The following is a 16,735-nucleotide window of genomic DNA, read 5'->3' on the forward strand; positions in this document are numbered from 1 at the left end:
ATCCGAAAAACATTTCGACGATCACTCGCGAAACGTCCCCAACACCACCGCGATAAGAAAATAACAACATAGGACTGCAGTTATGGAATTTTCTGGCCTTCATCTATCGCGTCAAAGCGCTCCTTAAGCCACTTTCGCCGCACTACGCTGGTGTCACGCGGAAAAGCATACTGAGATTTGGAAGGGGCCACTAGCTGTCGCGGGTCGCAACACACCTGTTTCAATAATTACACATGCGTGCACGGGCCGTATATTTACGAGTGCAGGTATGATCGTCGACGTCTAAAAAATTCAGTGGTAATCATTCAGAGCTGTTCGCGACTTTGCTGCGGCCCTGAAAAACAATAACTGAAAATGTGCGCCAGGTTTCTTTTGTCGCATGCTAATTTTCCATACTTGCTGGTGATACGAATTTCGGATGATACGAATATTTTTGGTGACCCCGCGAAATTCGTATCACCGAGGTTTTACTGTATAATATACGTAAACGTTTGGCAGTGCGTTCAATACGCCCGGTTTGAATAAGGACATCGCAGAATGTGAGCGATGTATCAGGTTTTGTATTCATTCGCAGTAATCGTTGATGACCGCCTTCGTTCAGTAGCTTTTTTTTTTTTTTTTTCGCCAATCGCGACAGCGTTGGCGCATACCATGCGTGTAACCCGGTCTACATTTACACAGTTCGGAGAACCGGGTTTTCCTGGTTGATGTCGTGCTTCCTCGTGGATTAATTTCTCCCCCGTTTAGACGAAAGCAAGCGCATACGAATGGCCAGGCTTCCATTTGGGCAAAATACGATTTCCCTTAGGGAAGCTCGTTTGATTGCTAGCTTGCTTTTTTTTTTTTCTTGTTGTCCTCCTTAGGTTGGTATCGCGTTTGTAATGGTATTTGCATATTAGTGATCGCCAACGCGTGCTCTGTAGCCGTATTTGAAATCCTTGGAAACTTCATGGCCTTGACGCTACTTAGTTTGTGTGTGTGTGTATGAGTTTTAATAGTATAAATTATATAGTTGTTTGCTCAGCTGGCGGACTTTGAAGCTTCTTGCCGCGAAAGTTGGCGCCAGTGCCAAATTATAGGCCGCGGTGTCTAGGCAAAACAGTCCCGTAATAGGAGCTTTTGCGGTTGTTATCAATGCCCCCCCCCCTCTTTTTTTTTTTTTTTTTGCGCGCGTCCTTGTTTGTGGCCAATCAAGGATATTACTCAAGCGTCCATTTTAAAAGAGCTTTTGACAGCCAGTGTTTCCTTTGTGACTGTTGTGTTTTATTAAGTAGGCAGGTGAAGGTCGCGGGATCGAATCCCTACCGCGGCAGCCGCATTTTCGATGGAGGCGAAAATGCGTGAGGCCCATGTACTTAGATTTACGTGCACGTTAAACAACCGCAGGTGGTCGAAATTTCCGGAGCCCTCCACTACGGCGTCCCTCATTATCATATTGTGGTTTTGGGACGTTAAACCCCAGCAATTATTATTATTATTATTATTATTATTATTATTATTATTATTATTATTATTATTATTATTATTATTATTAACATCATCATCAGCTGTGTGATAATTGTAGAGTTGAACCGTAACCGGAATTGATGGCTTATTAACGTGCGTGTTTCTCGATTTGTATGTGTGTGTGGTGTGTGTGGTGCGTGCGTGCGTGCGCGCGCGCGTTCGGCTGTTTTGGGCTGTTGTTATGCGTCAGGTAGGGCTACTAGTGGTCTACTATTCTGCCGAAGTCTTTCACTTGCACCTGACAACTACGCTTGGCTCCCTGTCGTGGGTGGGATTACTGCCAGCGGCGGCATTATTCCAGTGTTGCACGGTCTGCATAAACGTGCGGTAACACCGGGTAGTAAAATCATTAATCCGGAGCCCCCCCCCCCCCCCCCCCTTTACTGCGGCGCTGTTGTAGAGCTGCGCTCAAAGAACAATGAGTAAATAGCTTTGGCACGGTGAGCGCCATCACTTATTTTACCTCCTCGGGCAACCAACCCCAACGTCCGTAATGCGATTATAGCAAAGCTTCCTTCGTTGGAGAAGCGAAGTAAGCGTGTACTGATTCCACGCCGTGTTCTCCCTGTTCCCACTGCAATCCCTCGGTCTAAGCGCGGACAGTGTGTGAGATGCGGTTCGCATCCGTAACTCGGGGCAAACGCTAAGCTCGTTCATTAAACGGTCTGTCACTCACTCGCCCGTCTGCAGCAGCCGTTCCTTGCTTATGCGTCGTTTCACGCATCTCACGGAACCTAGGAGGACTTCCCGCACTTGCTGCGCGCGTTGTTTATTTTTTGGCGATTATGCGGAGCTGTTGTTTACTTAGGCCCACTAACGAATGAATGAAGTTCTGCGGTTACATATAAACAAACTGTGTGGTGCGGCATCCGATAGACCTTTGCAACGGAGGGAAGGGGCGCCTCTTTTCTGGACCTTTGCACAGGAGTGCATCACAGCCTCAGCACTGCATTTTTGGTGGATCGCGCATATTTACAACAACCCAGAGGGGATTATGGCAGCACCTAAAGGTGCATAGGTTCTTTCCATCGCAACACGCGACACGTGCGTAGTGATACTTTTTGTGGAGCGAACTTCTTGCGCAACTTGCGCAGCGTTGCACGCCACGTATGGAACGGTGCGGTGCTCTGGCTCGTTTGTAGACGGCCGTTCTATTCAGGTGACTCGTTCTAAGTAAGGTGCGTGTTTCTACGGTTCTGGTGAAACGAGTCTTCGCGTGATAGCTGGCCATTCGTTATTCTACAGAGCGCGCTGCTGCTGATCAAACAACACCGCTGATTGGTGTTCGCGGTCGCGTCGCAGTATAATGATTTACGGAAGCAACGTCTGATGGCGTGAGGAAGGGTAGTTGTAGCTATATGCAGATAAAGAGAAGGGTCTTCGTCCTGCGTTATTACATCACTATTGAACAACAATGTGTAGAGAAAAAAAAAAGGTTTCTTTTTTTTTTTTTTTCAGCTCGCGGACGGTATTTACCGCAGTCCAAACTTTATTACCGCGGGAACACGTCTCATATGAAAGTAGTCTGTGTCAGTCGCGACCAGTGTAATGCGCTTCCGATTAGTTACTTGTACGGGGCGTCGACCCGGAGAGGGGTTGGCGGGTCAGATGCTGTGGGCGTAATATCGCAGAAGCCGCTTCGCATCCGCCTCGCGTGCAAAGCCGCCGGCGAGGAATAGACCCTAATTCGGAGGGAGGCTGCAGCTCAATCCGCCGTCCCCCTGTCGTCATGGTTACTCGGTGATCGCTGCGGGAAGCATCGTCGGGTTCCTACCCCTCCTCCTCCCCTCCCCTGAGATCTCACCGTGCCGTTTCCGGCGTCGGTGAGCCCTTCCGGCGCATCGCCTTGATCAGAGCGCATTACAAGGTGTTCCTCCGCTCAAAGGCGGCGCGTGAATGACGCGGGAAATACGCTCCGTGTGGTTCGATGCGCTTAAACGCTTTATTGTTTCCTGTTCCGAGCTCGCGTTAGAAGTTGAGGCAGCCGAGATCGGCATGATCTTTGCACGTTCATCGCAAGGGCGTTCATTCCTCGGTTTTTGTTCAGCTTGAAAGACGCCCGTTAGCATTCTTTTCTTCTCTACTCGTGTTAGCTGTTACCGGGCTCCTAACTCACTTGCGTTTGACATGGCTTCGAAAAATCATTAGTTCTGTCGATCGCTCCCGTACCAACTTGACACATTAAAGGGGTGGTGCCATCAAATTTCGAGGCTATAACAAGCCTGTTGTGGGTTTCCTCTGTATGCAAGGACACTCCACACGAAGGGTCGGACAGAGCAAACGTTTAGAATATATTTTAATTCACTTACAAAGTGTACCTAAATGCCCATTCTCCCGATTGAAACCAATCGCTAGCGCGCCAACACTGACGTAGATCTGTAGGATGGGCAACGAAAGTTGTAGTGACGTCACACCAAATCTACCGTAGTAATCTGAGTGACCTCCGGACCTCCGCCACTTCCGCAACGTACGTACCGTCTGTAGTGAACTGAAATCTATTCTAGTTCACTATAGTACCGGCAAAGCATCGGTTGCTACATCACTCACTGAGTTTCGATCGCTTCCTGGCTTGTGCGTCACAGCCTTGTGTGGTCATGTGACCACGCCTCCTGCACTTCTACGTCACTGCCCAACCTCGGCGCCCAGAAACCGAAACCGAAAGTTGTCCACATCAAAAGGCGATATTAAATTATTTAGCGAGAATACATGAATCTTGGTGCGTGCATCATGCTTCCTGGAGCTATAGGAAACGCTTGCAGCAAAGAACGCGCAAGCCACAAATTTGGTGGCACCACCCCTTTAACAATGCTAAAGTAACGAGCAGACCACACGAAAAAGACACGACGGGGGGAGTGCAGGCCGCGGCCTAGCGTACTAGAAAGAGCCGACAGCTGGGCTAGTTGGTTTGGTTGAGTTTGCATATTAGCAGCCCGCCCCAACTTCTTCGGATGATCTGTTTGTCTTAATCGATAATTGTCTACGTATTATCGCGGGGACGTAAGTGGCTTGTGCACCTAAAGAACTCAACGTGTGCTTGATTTTTGCTGGTACTCAAGCAGGTTGCCTGCACAAGCGTGATGTATGCCTCTCGCGTACTCTGTATTAAAACAGTCAACCAAAGCGACCGACCCAACTTTCTGCGTTCCCGCGCCGATATTTGTTTTGAACGGGTGTGTCGGGCGAGTGCCAGCCTTCAACGTCTGCGGACAGGCCGCGCTCAAGCTTCAGTCATTTGGTACATATAGAATCTAAACAAAAATAAGTGCCCTCTTGAAATGGACCCGACCCTCTGGACGGATCGAATCGCCGATTCGATCCACCTGCCCAGCGTGGCGTGCCTCATCGGCACCGAATCACGCAGCTACCTCGACGGGTCTCGCACCGTCAGCGGAACGGATGAGCCACGCGGTCCGCCGTGTGAATCCGCTTCAAACGACCTTCAGTCATTCGTCGCTTATACTCTGTGAGCAGCGCTTCCTCAGTTACGCCGGTTTGGTACTTGACCCATATTGGAAGTTCGGAGCTGTCAGCGCGGACCGGCGAGTCATAATACGAGCTCGGAATACTCTGAAAGACAAGGGTGTTGGTCTCAAAACTAAAGTTCGCCTGCCTGAGAGAGAGAGAGAGAGAGAGAGAGAGAGAAAACTTTTATTTTCGAAACCAAAGTCCGGGTCTGGGCTAGGGTGAGGCTGTACTGACCTCCCCTAAGATGGTTAGTATGTGGTTAAGGAGAGTTGCCCACGAGGAGGTGGTTTCGCCCAGATTCGCAACCCAGGCCTCCCATGTAAGTATGTTAGAGCAGAGTGAATGGCGTTGTGGCGTGTTGGCTCTGGGGCAGTGCCAGTATGTGTGGGATAGAGTCGGTATGGAACCGAGGTGTTGGGAAAAATAGGTATGGCGCTAAAAGGAAGAAGTGAAGACGCGAGCCAACAAACACGGGCGTTCCTCAAGTAATGAACCAACTAGCTCAGCAACGTTTAAGGAAAAGAAAATGGGCGCCCGTGCTCTACCACAGTCCTTTTCACCGCTACTTGTAATGCAGACGTGCAGTTTTCCGGCGCATGGAGCACTTGGTGGGTTACTGTGGTACCTGCACAATGCGGTACACAGCTTCCGAGGTGTATGGGCGCGTGAGTCGGGGACCTTGCGAAAATATGAAGTACCATTCTTGTTAGCTATGTGCTGGCGTAGAGCTTTGAGAAGCCCTTACGTATCAGTCATAAGAGGGCCTATGTTCATTATATGCAAAGGTCATAAAGCAGAGACTGTATTTCGATCAGGTCATGAGCGCTGTCGGCTCAGCAAAGCGAACATTGATGTTAGCCAAAGTGTAAGGTAACGGAAAAAGAGGTTTCCCGTACGCGAGACGATTTGATGATGTCCAGTCGGGCCAAAGGGAAACACATAATCAATGGCGCTCGTGTACTAAGTGTCATTGGGAGTCTTCACCGACTCGATGACAACTTACACGAGAACGAAGTAATAATAATTATGAACGGAAGGAACAACAGGTCCTGTAGTTTACCGATAGAATGTTATTTCTTTTCTTTTTTCCGAAAGCAAAATCAATTCTTCTTAGAACAGGACAAGATACGGTAAGCAGATATGTTCGTATCAGCTCACTGAACTGTATAATAAAACAAAGTAATATACCTCCATGCGCAAATGGAGGTATATTACTTAAGCAAATAACTGTTTCCTGAAAATTTGTATTTTAGCGCATGAATCGATTTTTGGGATTACTTGCTCTTTCCATGCTCTGTTTTAAACCCTACCGTGTTAAAAAACATACAGGTCTTCTAATAGTATCCAAAACGTGTCTTGTCCGTTATTATTTTTCCATGGCGGTGATGTTGTGCTTATTCTTCAAATTATTGTGTTCAGCTGTGCGTTCTTTCTTACCAGTGATGCGCATGGTTGTTTGTTTTTTGTACATTGAGCGAAGTTTAACGTTCCTTCTATTGCAAAAGTTTGTTCATGTTTACCGAGTTCCCGGAAACGCGGGCACAACGACCTCTGTCAGGAAATGTCACTGCTTATGCGCGAGCAAAAATATTTTCTAACCAAATAATTTCTTCCGTAGTGCAGAGCGAATTGTTTCCTTTCAGCACTCGTCCCCCCATTTCTTTACTTTCTCCCATACACCTCATTACCAGGTGGTCAAGTGGTTCAGCGGGACATGTTGCCGAGCTAATCGGTTCATTACTTGAGGAAATTGGGTGTGGCGCTAGAAGGATGGGGACGTAGTGAAGACAGGCGCCCGTGTCGTCGTCACTTCGTCCCTGTCCTGTTAGCGTCACCCCTATTTTCCTCAAGTAGTCGAGTTCGATTTCCAGTGCCACCGGGCAGGCACCGGTCTTCTTCTTTTTTTTTTCTTTTTTTCAATGGGGAGGGTTGTACACCGGCCTGGTGCTCGTTGTTGTGGGTACCCATTTCTGGAGAAGTTGACCTCGCCTTTCTGCTCCCTAAGGACGCTGCGCCGTGCTCCCAACTCGTGTGTTGCTAGACGCTCGGAGGGGCTCATTAAAGATCACTTCCCCCCCACCCCCTCATGGGTTGCGGAAACAAACGTCTCTCCTCAAACCACTGCTATTTCTCCTTTGACCATGTGTAGTGTGCGGGAGCACCACGAACACATTTGTGGTGCTCCTGCCCCTTCGCTAAAATGGGCAAGGAGGGCGCATCTGAAAGGCTGTTTCGTTCGCATGCTGCGATTGCAGACAGAAAAAAATGATTCAGTTCGCTCTGATCGTAACCGCCGCTAATGGCGGTTTCGTTTGGCATGGGCTGCGATTCTTGCTTTGCGACTGCCGCGGCGCGCAAGGTTGCTTGCTGCCGTTCTTTGTGGCAGACACTGCAGAATTTGTCAAATGCAATGTAACAATCTGTGCCTTATGATATTAAGTTTTCGTGACCGATAGCGAAGAGCACGCGTGTTTTTTCGTTTAAAGGGACACTAAAGAGCAAAACGACTTTTCTCATGTTAGTAAAGTACTCTTTCACGATACCAGAAACACCACGCTTGTTGCGAGAAGACGCTTAGTAAGCGAGAAAACGCGCAAAAACAAAATGTGGGTGGCGACGCCACCTTAAGTTTCCGCACCATTCGCCGTGACCTCGCATGACGGCGCCTACTAGGGACTACGTAGTATAATCGGTAAAAATGAAGTAAAATGTCCTCTGAGGGGTCCATAGACTTAACATACCAAGTTTGGGCTAATTTTGTTGAGGCAATGGCGCCAAAATACGATAAATACACTTTGAAGTCCGTGACGTCACGCGGGGAGATTTCAGCGCGAAATTTAAAAATGAAACTTTGAACTTTATTTTCTCCTGTATTAATAAACCTATGATGGCGAAATTAACGACATTCGAGTTCTCAGAGCACAATTTATCGATGTAAACCGATTCGTTGTTTCTCTTTAGTGTCGCTTTAAGAACACTTTCCTATCTAAACTCGTTTCAAAGTTCGAAACAGCGGCCATAACTAAAACAAATTCGTTTGGGGGTGGGGGGGGGGGGGGGGGAAGGTTGAATGATAGAAGTATAGGGAGATGCCATCTTCTCGGAGAAATGAGTAGTCACAACTTTCTTTTGCATTTTTCGTAGCATGCGCGCAATGTAGCTTGTAAAAAGGGTGCGTTCGAAAAGGAAAGGGGGCTTCCATTTTGTAGCTTGAGTTGACTGATCGTTCACGGCGGCTACTGTTGAGGTTGGTTCATGCTCTTCTCCAGAAATACATTAGACGGGAGGAGCACCAGTCACTGCACACATGGAGAAAGGCGCGAGAAAACGCGTACGCATCGAGTGCTCTGCGCGCATTACCGGCCTAGTCGGTCAGAAAGTCCATCTGACCCTGGAAGCGTCCGTCGCCAGTGTCACCCGCTCTTGTTTGTAGCTGTGTTCGGTGTTCTGGCGAACGTAGTAGCGCTGCCTGGTCGCGCGTCTCTGCTGCTTCTGCGGTATTTGCAGCGTTGCTTGCCGTACCATTCTTTGTGCTTGACTGTTCCGGTTTTTTTTCTCTCTCTCTCTCTTCTCTTTTCCCCTTCCTTCCCATCTCTGTGCGTGGTGTCCGTGCCCTGTCGCCTCCGGATGTACGCCCAGCAGACGAAACCAGCAACCACCACGCAAAGCCTGAACCCGAACGCCGACATATTCTACAGCAAGAATGCGCTGGCCAAGTCCGAAGACGACGACGGTGAGTCCATGCCCTTTTGCTGTATTGCGATCTTGAGTGCGCGATATATTCAGTGTTTGTGTGCCGCTTAGGTTGCCGCGGTAACTGCGTGCTCAGGACTGGCGAGCCGATGAACGCGCGTAGCGCTACTTATGTTCTCATGGATTTCCTGTCCGTGTGAACATTGAGTTTTTCACATAAACAGTGTGGTCAGTTGCCTCACCGCGTCGTTTCGCTGCGAAGCACGAGGTCGAGTGGGCGAAATTCAAGGAGAGGACGTAAACTCCAAGTGGTGAAAAACCAATCGGGGTTTCCGAACTGTATCGCGTCTTTTCATTTAAAACGCCGATTTTTTTTCCCCTGCCATCTTGTGACCTGTAGTAGTAAAGTGGTTGTTTGTTTGAGGAAATATGTACAACGCAGAGAAAGAAAATCATACTGGTGGCCGCGCTGCGACTGTCTAGCTCTAGCCGCTTAAACCTGAACGGCGGTCGTAAGTGAATGTGGGAGTAGTAAAGGGCAGGGGGAGAGGAGATAGCAGAGGGGTACTTTTTTGCATAAGCACGCAGGACATAATGTCTTCCAGGTAGCTTGTGCAGAGAGTTTGTCAACTGGCCTCGCACACAATGGCACAGTTATGTCACGCAGAGCAGCCAGCGGGCAAGGCCGGACTAGTCGAGGAAGATGCATACGGTTCTATGAACAGCCCTTTTGCGCGTCTGCTGCGACGGCACTTCGGGGTTGATGCTGGTTGCATAGAACAAAGGAAGCTTGTCGTAACCCCGCGCGCGTATTTGTATGCCCCCCCCCCCCCTTTTTTTTTTGCCACCTTGAATTTGCGTCGAAAAGCTGGCTCGGAGTCGCGACGGCTTGACCAAGCGGTGGTATGCCGTCGCTGGAAGCCCCGCGCTGCAGTAGCTCCCATGGCGACGACGGTAGCGACGGCGGCACCTGCCTGACCAAATCTTGCTGCGGCCACTCACGGAAAGGGTGGTTGCTCTGCCGGGGCGCATTTCCATGGGCGCCGAAACAGGCCGGCCTCTCGGCGGAGGCCATTTGTCGGTCTGGGCGCAAAGCTTGTTCGCTTGGTTGGCTGCTGCTCCCGCCAATCTTTTCCCATTGAAGGCCGCCACAAGCGCGCGGGCGGGAGGTTCGCCGGTAGTAGTCTGAGCGGGGGCCTGCTCGCTTTCTGTTACCCTTTCCCGTATCTCTTACTGTCCCTCTCACCCAACTGCTCGTCCCTGCGATGTTGTGTGCTCTTGTTTCGGCCTCCCGTCTCGATAGAAGCCGACTGCGGTCTGTTCATACCGCGAGCAGTATCGGTTTTGGGGATCAATTTAGCCGCACGATGACTTTCTCCGCGTGATTGCGCTGCCTGCCTCGCGAAACTCGCCGCACTCGGCCGGGTCGTCACCGCGAAGTTGGATAGGACAGAACAGCGACGTGGTGCCTGCGGAGGTGCAGAGCACGGTAAAGGAAGCACCTTACTCACGGCACACGGGAGATTAACTTTTCAGGTTCGTATCTGGCAATGTGCAAAATTGCGGGAGTTTAAGCTGCCTGTTCGCACATGCTCCTGAAGGGTCTGTACCATGTCTACGTTGATAGCTAGGCGAATAGGTACCGATCCATGTTTTTTTAATCTCCGCAACAGGGCAGCAGGTCAGACGAGGGACAGACGAAAGCAGATTTGCAACCGCGTTTGCTGGATATACGTGAAAGCATTTAAATCGCCCTACCGTCGCACGCGGAACTTTGCGAGAACATGCCAGAGCAGTCGTGACTCGAAAAAAAATTCCCCCTAATTTCGTTCAGTTCATTCATAGCGAGGGCTTCGCCCCGGCAGACTTAATGCCTTAGGTTAGCATGCGAGGGTTTATGGGTCAGCTGTCGGCTGGTGCAAAGATCACGTGATCCTTCTGGCAAAAAGAGTGTTCCACACTCTCCGCTTCGGCCACGATCGGCGATGCCTAGCACTCCCAGGGATCACACATACAGCATTACCCAACGAAGTGGACGGGGAAGCGCCTTCCATTGTAGCTCAATTGGTAGAGCATCGGACGCGTAATTCGAAGGTTTTTGGTTCGGATCCCACCGACGAAAAGTGGGATTTTTCGTCCACATTAATTAATTTCACGGCACGTCATTATTACCACTCACCAATTAATATCCCCTATGCCCGATTGTCTGTTGGATTCATTTTGGTTGTGTCTAACAAAGAAACGAGCTCCTCGAAAAAACTCCCGTTACTACCGAATAAAACCGAATGTCGCTTTTGCTCATCGTGCGGTCCACCACACACAACCACATGGTTCAGTTCCGCGAGTACAAAAAGCCCGCATATGCTTGTATTTCAGCTACACACGGGTGTCCTCTGCCACGTCATGCAACTAATCTTGCTGCCGACATGATTGTACGGGTTGGCGGGTCAGAACACTGCGCTACACCGAGAGCTTGTGGCGGCGGTGTTTCGAGGTCGGCAAAGTAATTGAAAGAGATAGGATGCTGGAGCGCAACAGAGTAAACAGCGCATGATTGGCGACCAGTAACGGTGGTTCCTCGCGGCCACTCCATGACAAAGGGTATGCCGGTACAGATAACCACCGAGTGTCGTCGTTGAAAATGCCTCTTTTCCCACAGATTCGTTTTAACAGCGAAGCGGTTTAAGCCGGAGGTTATGCAGTTCGATGTGCGCAGAAAAAACCCTCGCCGTGTCATGACGTCACCATGCGTCGCCTAGCAACGCGTTGGAGGAAAGAAATGAGGAGGATAGAAGTGGAGAGGAGGAGAACAAATAAACAAAGTCCAAATAGTTCGTTAGCGAGGCGGGAATCGAACCCTGGGCCCGTATTCCCAAAAGGCGACAATCGCAAAAGTATCGCCTTTGGTGCGCGATGATTGGCTATTGGGCAAACCGGAAAAGTTAGGGCGCCATCTGGTAATTCCGCCGACGTCAATTTTGCGTCATGCTGCTCGACGGTGCTCTCGACATATTTGCAATAAACGAAGGCACCGTTAACCGTCGGTTCGTGGTGAAGTCTAGCATTTCAGTGACGTAGGCGGTAGCTTCTAGTATTCAATCCTCGGTGGATATACGCAGCATTTTTTACGCTGAAGCTTTCATCGAGCATTACCTTGGGGTGTTATCAGCACTCGTTCTTTGCCAGCGCGTCTTTTTTCGTGGTTTGAACGTCCCAGGAACATGAACCGTGCGTTGCTCGCGTGGCTTATCGCGAGCCGGCAACATGTTGAGATCTTGAGACGATGTCGCTGCGGCGGCACGCTACAGCTGAACTCTCCGAGTACGCCGTGTTAAACTCTCAACGAAAATACGCTTCACGCAAAGTTGCATTCTTTAAATATTATACTGTGCATTAAATAATCGAGCAAAAAAACGTTGAAAGCACTTTCAACACGTCTTATACTTCAAGTAGCCACAGCCAAGCCAGCCAAGCCTGGCCACTGCGTAGAAGCAGCAGCACACGCTCGAAAACGCCGCACTCGGGTTGCTTTGCGCTTTTACAGTGCGCTCACTCCTGTGTTGTGAGACATTCGTAATACCAACGGCCAGTTGCAACAATGACGTCACAGGCAAGTCTTTTTTTTACTTATTGAACGCATCAAATTCTACGTCACCAAACGCGATACTATCGCCTTTTGCGATCGTTTGAGAATACGGGCCCTGGTACCCACGGGCCGAAGGCGAGCGTCGGAACCACACGGTTATATCCAGGCATGGTAGCAGAACAAGCATTTATGGGAACCATATGATTGCGTTGCTGTGGCTGAGAGAAAGAGAACGAAAGAAAGCATAGCATAGCCATGTATAGTATAGTATAGCAAGGGGGAAGGAAAGAGAAGTGAGGGTGGGGAGGAGGGGAGGGCCACCATCTCCGCTGCTTCCTCAGTCTTTGCACCAGTAGTGCGTAGCTGCTTCTTTCTTCTTTTTTTTTTTTTACAAATGCTCAATTCATTCACTTCGAGTGCAGGTTGTCAAGTACCGCCAAGTATTAAATGGCTTTTTACCGTTTCCCCATTTCCGTAAAGTATTGTCACCCGCTATTAAAAAAAAAAAAATGCCAGAGCCTGTTGCCGGTAACGGCCCGCATTGATTTTCGCAACACGGACAGCTAGTGAACTGAGGCGTATTATTGCTTCCCGAGTGCATATACTGTAATTATTTTTTTTTATCTGATATGGGTGCAATATGCTTGCTCTTTTGCCATTGCGTTTTTTTTTTTTTCCCTTGTTTCCGTAATACACCAGGTTAACGGTGCTTTTGGATCCCACAAAACTGCCGGAGCCACGCAACTGCGGTCGTAACTGTTTCTCCGCGCGTAGTGCACTTCTTGGTCTGCGACGCACCCTACGGAACAACTATTTTACTACAACTATACTTTGTACATTGCAATCACGCAATAAGGAAAAAAAGACTATAGGAGGGGAAGCTTCAGGTGGTAAGCGTGAAGCCTAGCCATCCAAAAGGGCCTAAGGGGGAAATAGACTCCGGTCACGTGATAGGCAAGCAGTAATATCGTTCGGCACGGTTTGCACGGATCTCGCTCGTTCGCTGGTAGGCAGATACGCTCTTGCACCGCATTCTGTGTAATAATTACGTCGTTTTCTGGGGCATGTAAGTGTGAGACTTAACATTAGATTGAATTACATGACACACACCTTTATCTTTCATGTCCTAGCAAAAAGGAAAAAAAAAAGACGTCTCATATGCCACGTATTTAGGCCTCTCGTGTGATCGTATGAGAACAGACATGATTCATGTGTGTTTTCGTTATCGGATGTGTCATATGAGGTTTGTCGATAAGAATACACGTGACGCGCTATTTCGTAATCGCGAATGCGATTGGAAGAGAAACAAACGAGTGTCACTCGGAACTAGTGCCACTATAAAAAAAAGCATTAAAAAAGAACATCCAGCTTGCGTCATTGTTGTCTTCCGCACCTACCGAGAAAATGTGCACTGGGTAGTCTCCTCTTTGCTCATTAGGGCATCGGTAAAGGCTGTAATTTCGGCGCATGACAGAGCTGTGTTCGGGGGAAGTCGCGGCTGTGCGCGAAGTTGCCCGGCCGTCGCAATTCTCGGCGAACTGCCTTGGGGAGAATGCGAAAGAGTCGAAGGGCCAAGAACGGAACATGTGTACGCCCTCCAGACCGATTGAGTTTCCCCGCTGGTTGTTCAAAATTTTGGCTTGAGGTCGTTCGTGCGGCGAACCGCGAAGCGCTCCTTTGCCACGGGACGGCGCCACGAGACCACGCGTCGTCTTGGCCGCAGGCTTTTTTCCGCATCGTTTGTGTTTTCGTTTTTCCCTGTGCGAAAAACTCGTCGCCGGAACGTATTCTCGTTCGCTACATGCGGCAGGGCGACCGCCTACGCGGCAACCAGGTCGCTCCAGAAATCCCTCGGAATTGTCTCAGCGTCGCCTTGCTACTGCTGGGACGCCAGCAACAAAAACAATAAGCCCGGTCCCGTTGTTGGGGTAGCGACGCGATACACTGCTCGAGCGCCGTCGCCTCCGCCGTTGTTGTGTTCCGAATTCTTTGACGCGCCTCCGCCCGCCTTGCTGCTCGTAGCCGTCATTCATTGTGACTCATTCGCGGAGGACGAGTCGCTTCAGACGTATCTGAGAAGGGTTCGTGTGCCGAGTTGTGAAAGATGAGATTCGACGTTGGCACGTGCAGTCGGTGCGAAGTGTCCGGCTTCTCCCAGACTGTGCACGCGTGGCTGTCGTGTACTGCGTAGCACTTGTCGCCCACCCACAGTCTCGTGTCGCTTGGTCACGCAGTGGTCAATACTGCCCTAAAACAGGGCTAACAAGGCTCAAAACCAGTGCAAAATAAACCAACAAGGTCTAAAATGATATAAACTACAGAAATAACAAGGAATATGAATCGCAATACTTTACCTAAAATTGCGAAAAACGCTTCTGAAAAAACCGGCTGATACCCGCGCCGCGCAAGAGAGGGCGCCACCGCCTCGGCAAGCGCGCGATTGCCATGGGATTCGCCGGGTTACCCGTGCTACGCACTTCCCCAGGTTTCGCGGTAGTGGAGCTGCATTAGGCGCAGGATTTAGACTTACACAAGAACGACATTCGCGTGGGATTTAGAACTACACCAGAGCCTACACACGAGTGATATAGGCGCTACATTAAGCGCCGGATTTAGAGTTTTTTTTTTTTTTATCCAAGTTCGCAACATGTGTGCCAAGTACTCCTGCTGACACACGGGCACACCGAAAAGCGGTTATTGCATGGAGAAAATAAAACGCGGCGCTATCATCCGCGACTCATTACGGTTACAGCTTGGCTTAGCGACACAGAGATGGAAATACGAAAATAAAGGCAAAGAAGGGAGATAAGAATCAACATGTAGAGCGGGCGTCTACACGTGTGCGACCTCCATTAACCGATCCACGAAGGCTTTTGAAAAGGCCCGAGGGAAAGGGAAATAAAATTAATAACATCGTTGTGCTTTTAGAGAGTATCGGCCCAAGACACAGCTGGCGAATTACGATGTGGTGGCTTGAGTCAGGGTGTACGCGCGCTGAAATTTCCTTGCATAAACGGAGATATCTAAACTCAGTTATGTCCGGAAGGAGGTACGCCTGATGCGCACTTCTTAAACAGATGATGTTAAAGAACTCTGACATTTTGATAAACAAAGTGGCCGAACTCCACTGGGGGCGGTGTGCCTTCTGTGGTGGGTTGCTCGACGATTTGCTGGTCGGGCGTTATAATTGTTCGGCCTGCATTAGAACGACGGGTTATACTCGAGGAATTTCAAGTTGCTCAAGAGCGTAAAATGTAAGACAGATGGTGACACCTCAGTAACGTTCGCGCGCAATCTTGCCGTTACTATATGATCTTTGGCAACTCTGATAAAAATACGTCGAACTGCTATAAGAAAATTATCCTGCCATTATAAAGGCCACTTTGCTTTAGTTATAAGACGTGCGCCTTTTTCATTTACCGCGCAACGTTAGGCTGCCGACTGACCTCCCTTATTTATGGTTGATTGGTACAGGAGCAGTGAAGGCTCTGCATCAATTTCGACTAGAGGTGTGCACGGGCTCCGGGTAGCCCGAAAGCCCGAGCCCGACCCGGCCCGCGGGCCGGGCTCGGGCGGGCCGACGTATTTTCAACTCGGGCCCGGGCCGGGCTCGGGCTCCTTGGAGTTTTATCGGGCCGGGCTCGGGCCCGGCGCAAAGCCCGACTCAAGCCCGAAACATAGATAATGAGCAGGAATTGTTTTCCAGCACGCATACAGCGCCTTTTCCGCGACCGCCCTTTACCGCTTTTCCTTTCCATTCGCTACTTTAAACAAAAGGGGAGCAGGTAAAGCACTGCCTCTGTTGCACTCCGACAAACAGAGAAGTAACATAACCTGAGCTAGTGACGGCGCCACGCGACTGTTCGCGTTAGATTTAAGGCCAAATCCCATATGAGTGAAAATGCACGCGACAGTGACGAGGGATCCGACGTAGATCGCCTTCGTGCAAGCTGAAACTTGCATGGGCAAAAGCGCCGCACTTCGTTGAAGCTTAAATCGTTGGACTGCTTGCTGTTTTTGCACGACAATTTGTAATCTGTGTAATCACATTTGATATTCTCAATAAAATGCCAAATTACCGGAAAACGATGTTTTGTTTTCGCAGCGAACCTTGAAAAAGCCGGGCCGGGCCGGGCCGGGCCGGGCCCGGGATTGTGTTTTCGTACGTCGGGCCGGGCCGGGCGGGCTCGCAGCCCTATGCCGTCGGGCTCGGGCGGGCCTTCGACAAAGTCAGCGGGCCCGGGCCGGGCTCGGGCACGGAAATACGGCCCGTGCACAGCTCTAATTTCGACCACCTCGACTTCACTTTTCTGGCTGCGTGCGCGTATTTGCATTGATTACACGCGGGCGAAGCTTAGGCATACCGGCAGCCGTGCTCTGGAGTGCATCGATACCCAAAGACATAGGCGATAATACTTCTGCGCACGTATTTTATGTTACACATACCACTTGACCCAATGTTACCTTTTGGGCACTATTCACGAT

The 16,735-nt window shown here is 49.8% G+C and overlaps 1 protein-coding gene across 9 annotated transcripts in view; it reads left to right on the forward strand.

Annotated features, from left to right (window-relative positions):
* The window catches only part of LOC119387998 (la-related protein 4B), an 87,146-nt gene that overhangs the window by 22,732 nt on the left and 47,679 nt on the right, over nucleotides 1-16,735 (forward strand). For 5 of the 9 annotated variants that reach the window (XM_037655598.2, XM_037655600.2, XM_049413779.1 and 2 more), the window contains one exon: nucleotides 8,611-8,704. In XM_037655598.2, coding sequence (XP_037511526.1) covers nucleotides 8,611-8,704 — 94 coding nt within the window. The remainder of the gene's footprint in view (nucleotides 1-8,610; nucleotides 8,705-16,735) is intronic. The other 4 variants (XM_037655599.2, XM_037655601.2, XM_037655597.2 and 1 more) reach the window with 1 other exon arrangement.

This window comes from Rhipicephalus sanguineus, chromosome 3 (genome assembly GCF_013339695.2).
Source record: "Rhipicephalus sanguineus isolate Rsan-2018 chromosome 3, BIME_Rsan_1.4, whole genome shotgun sequence".
Lineage (NCBI taxonomy): Eukaryota > Metazoa > Arthropoda > Arachnida > Ixodida > Ixodidae > Rhipicephalus > Rhipicephalus sanguineus.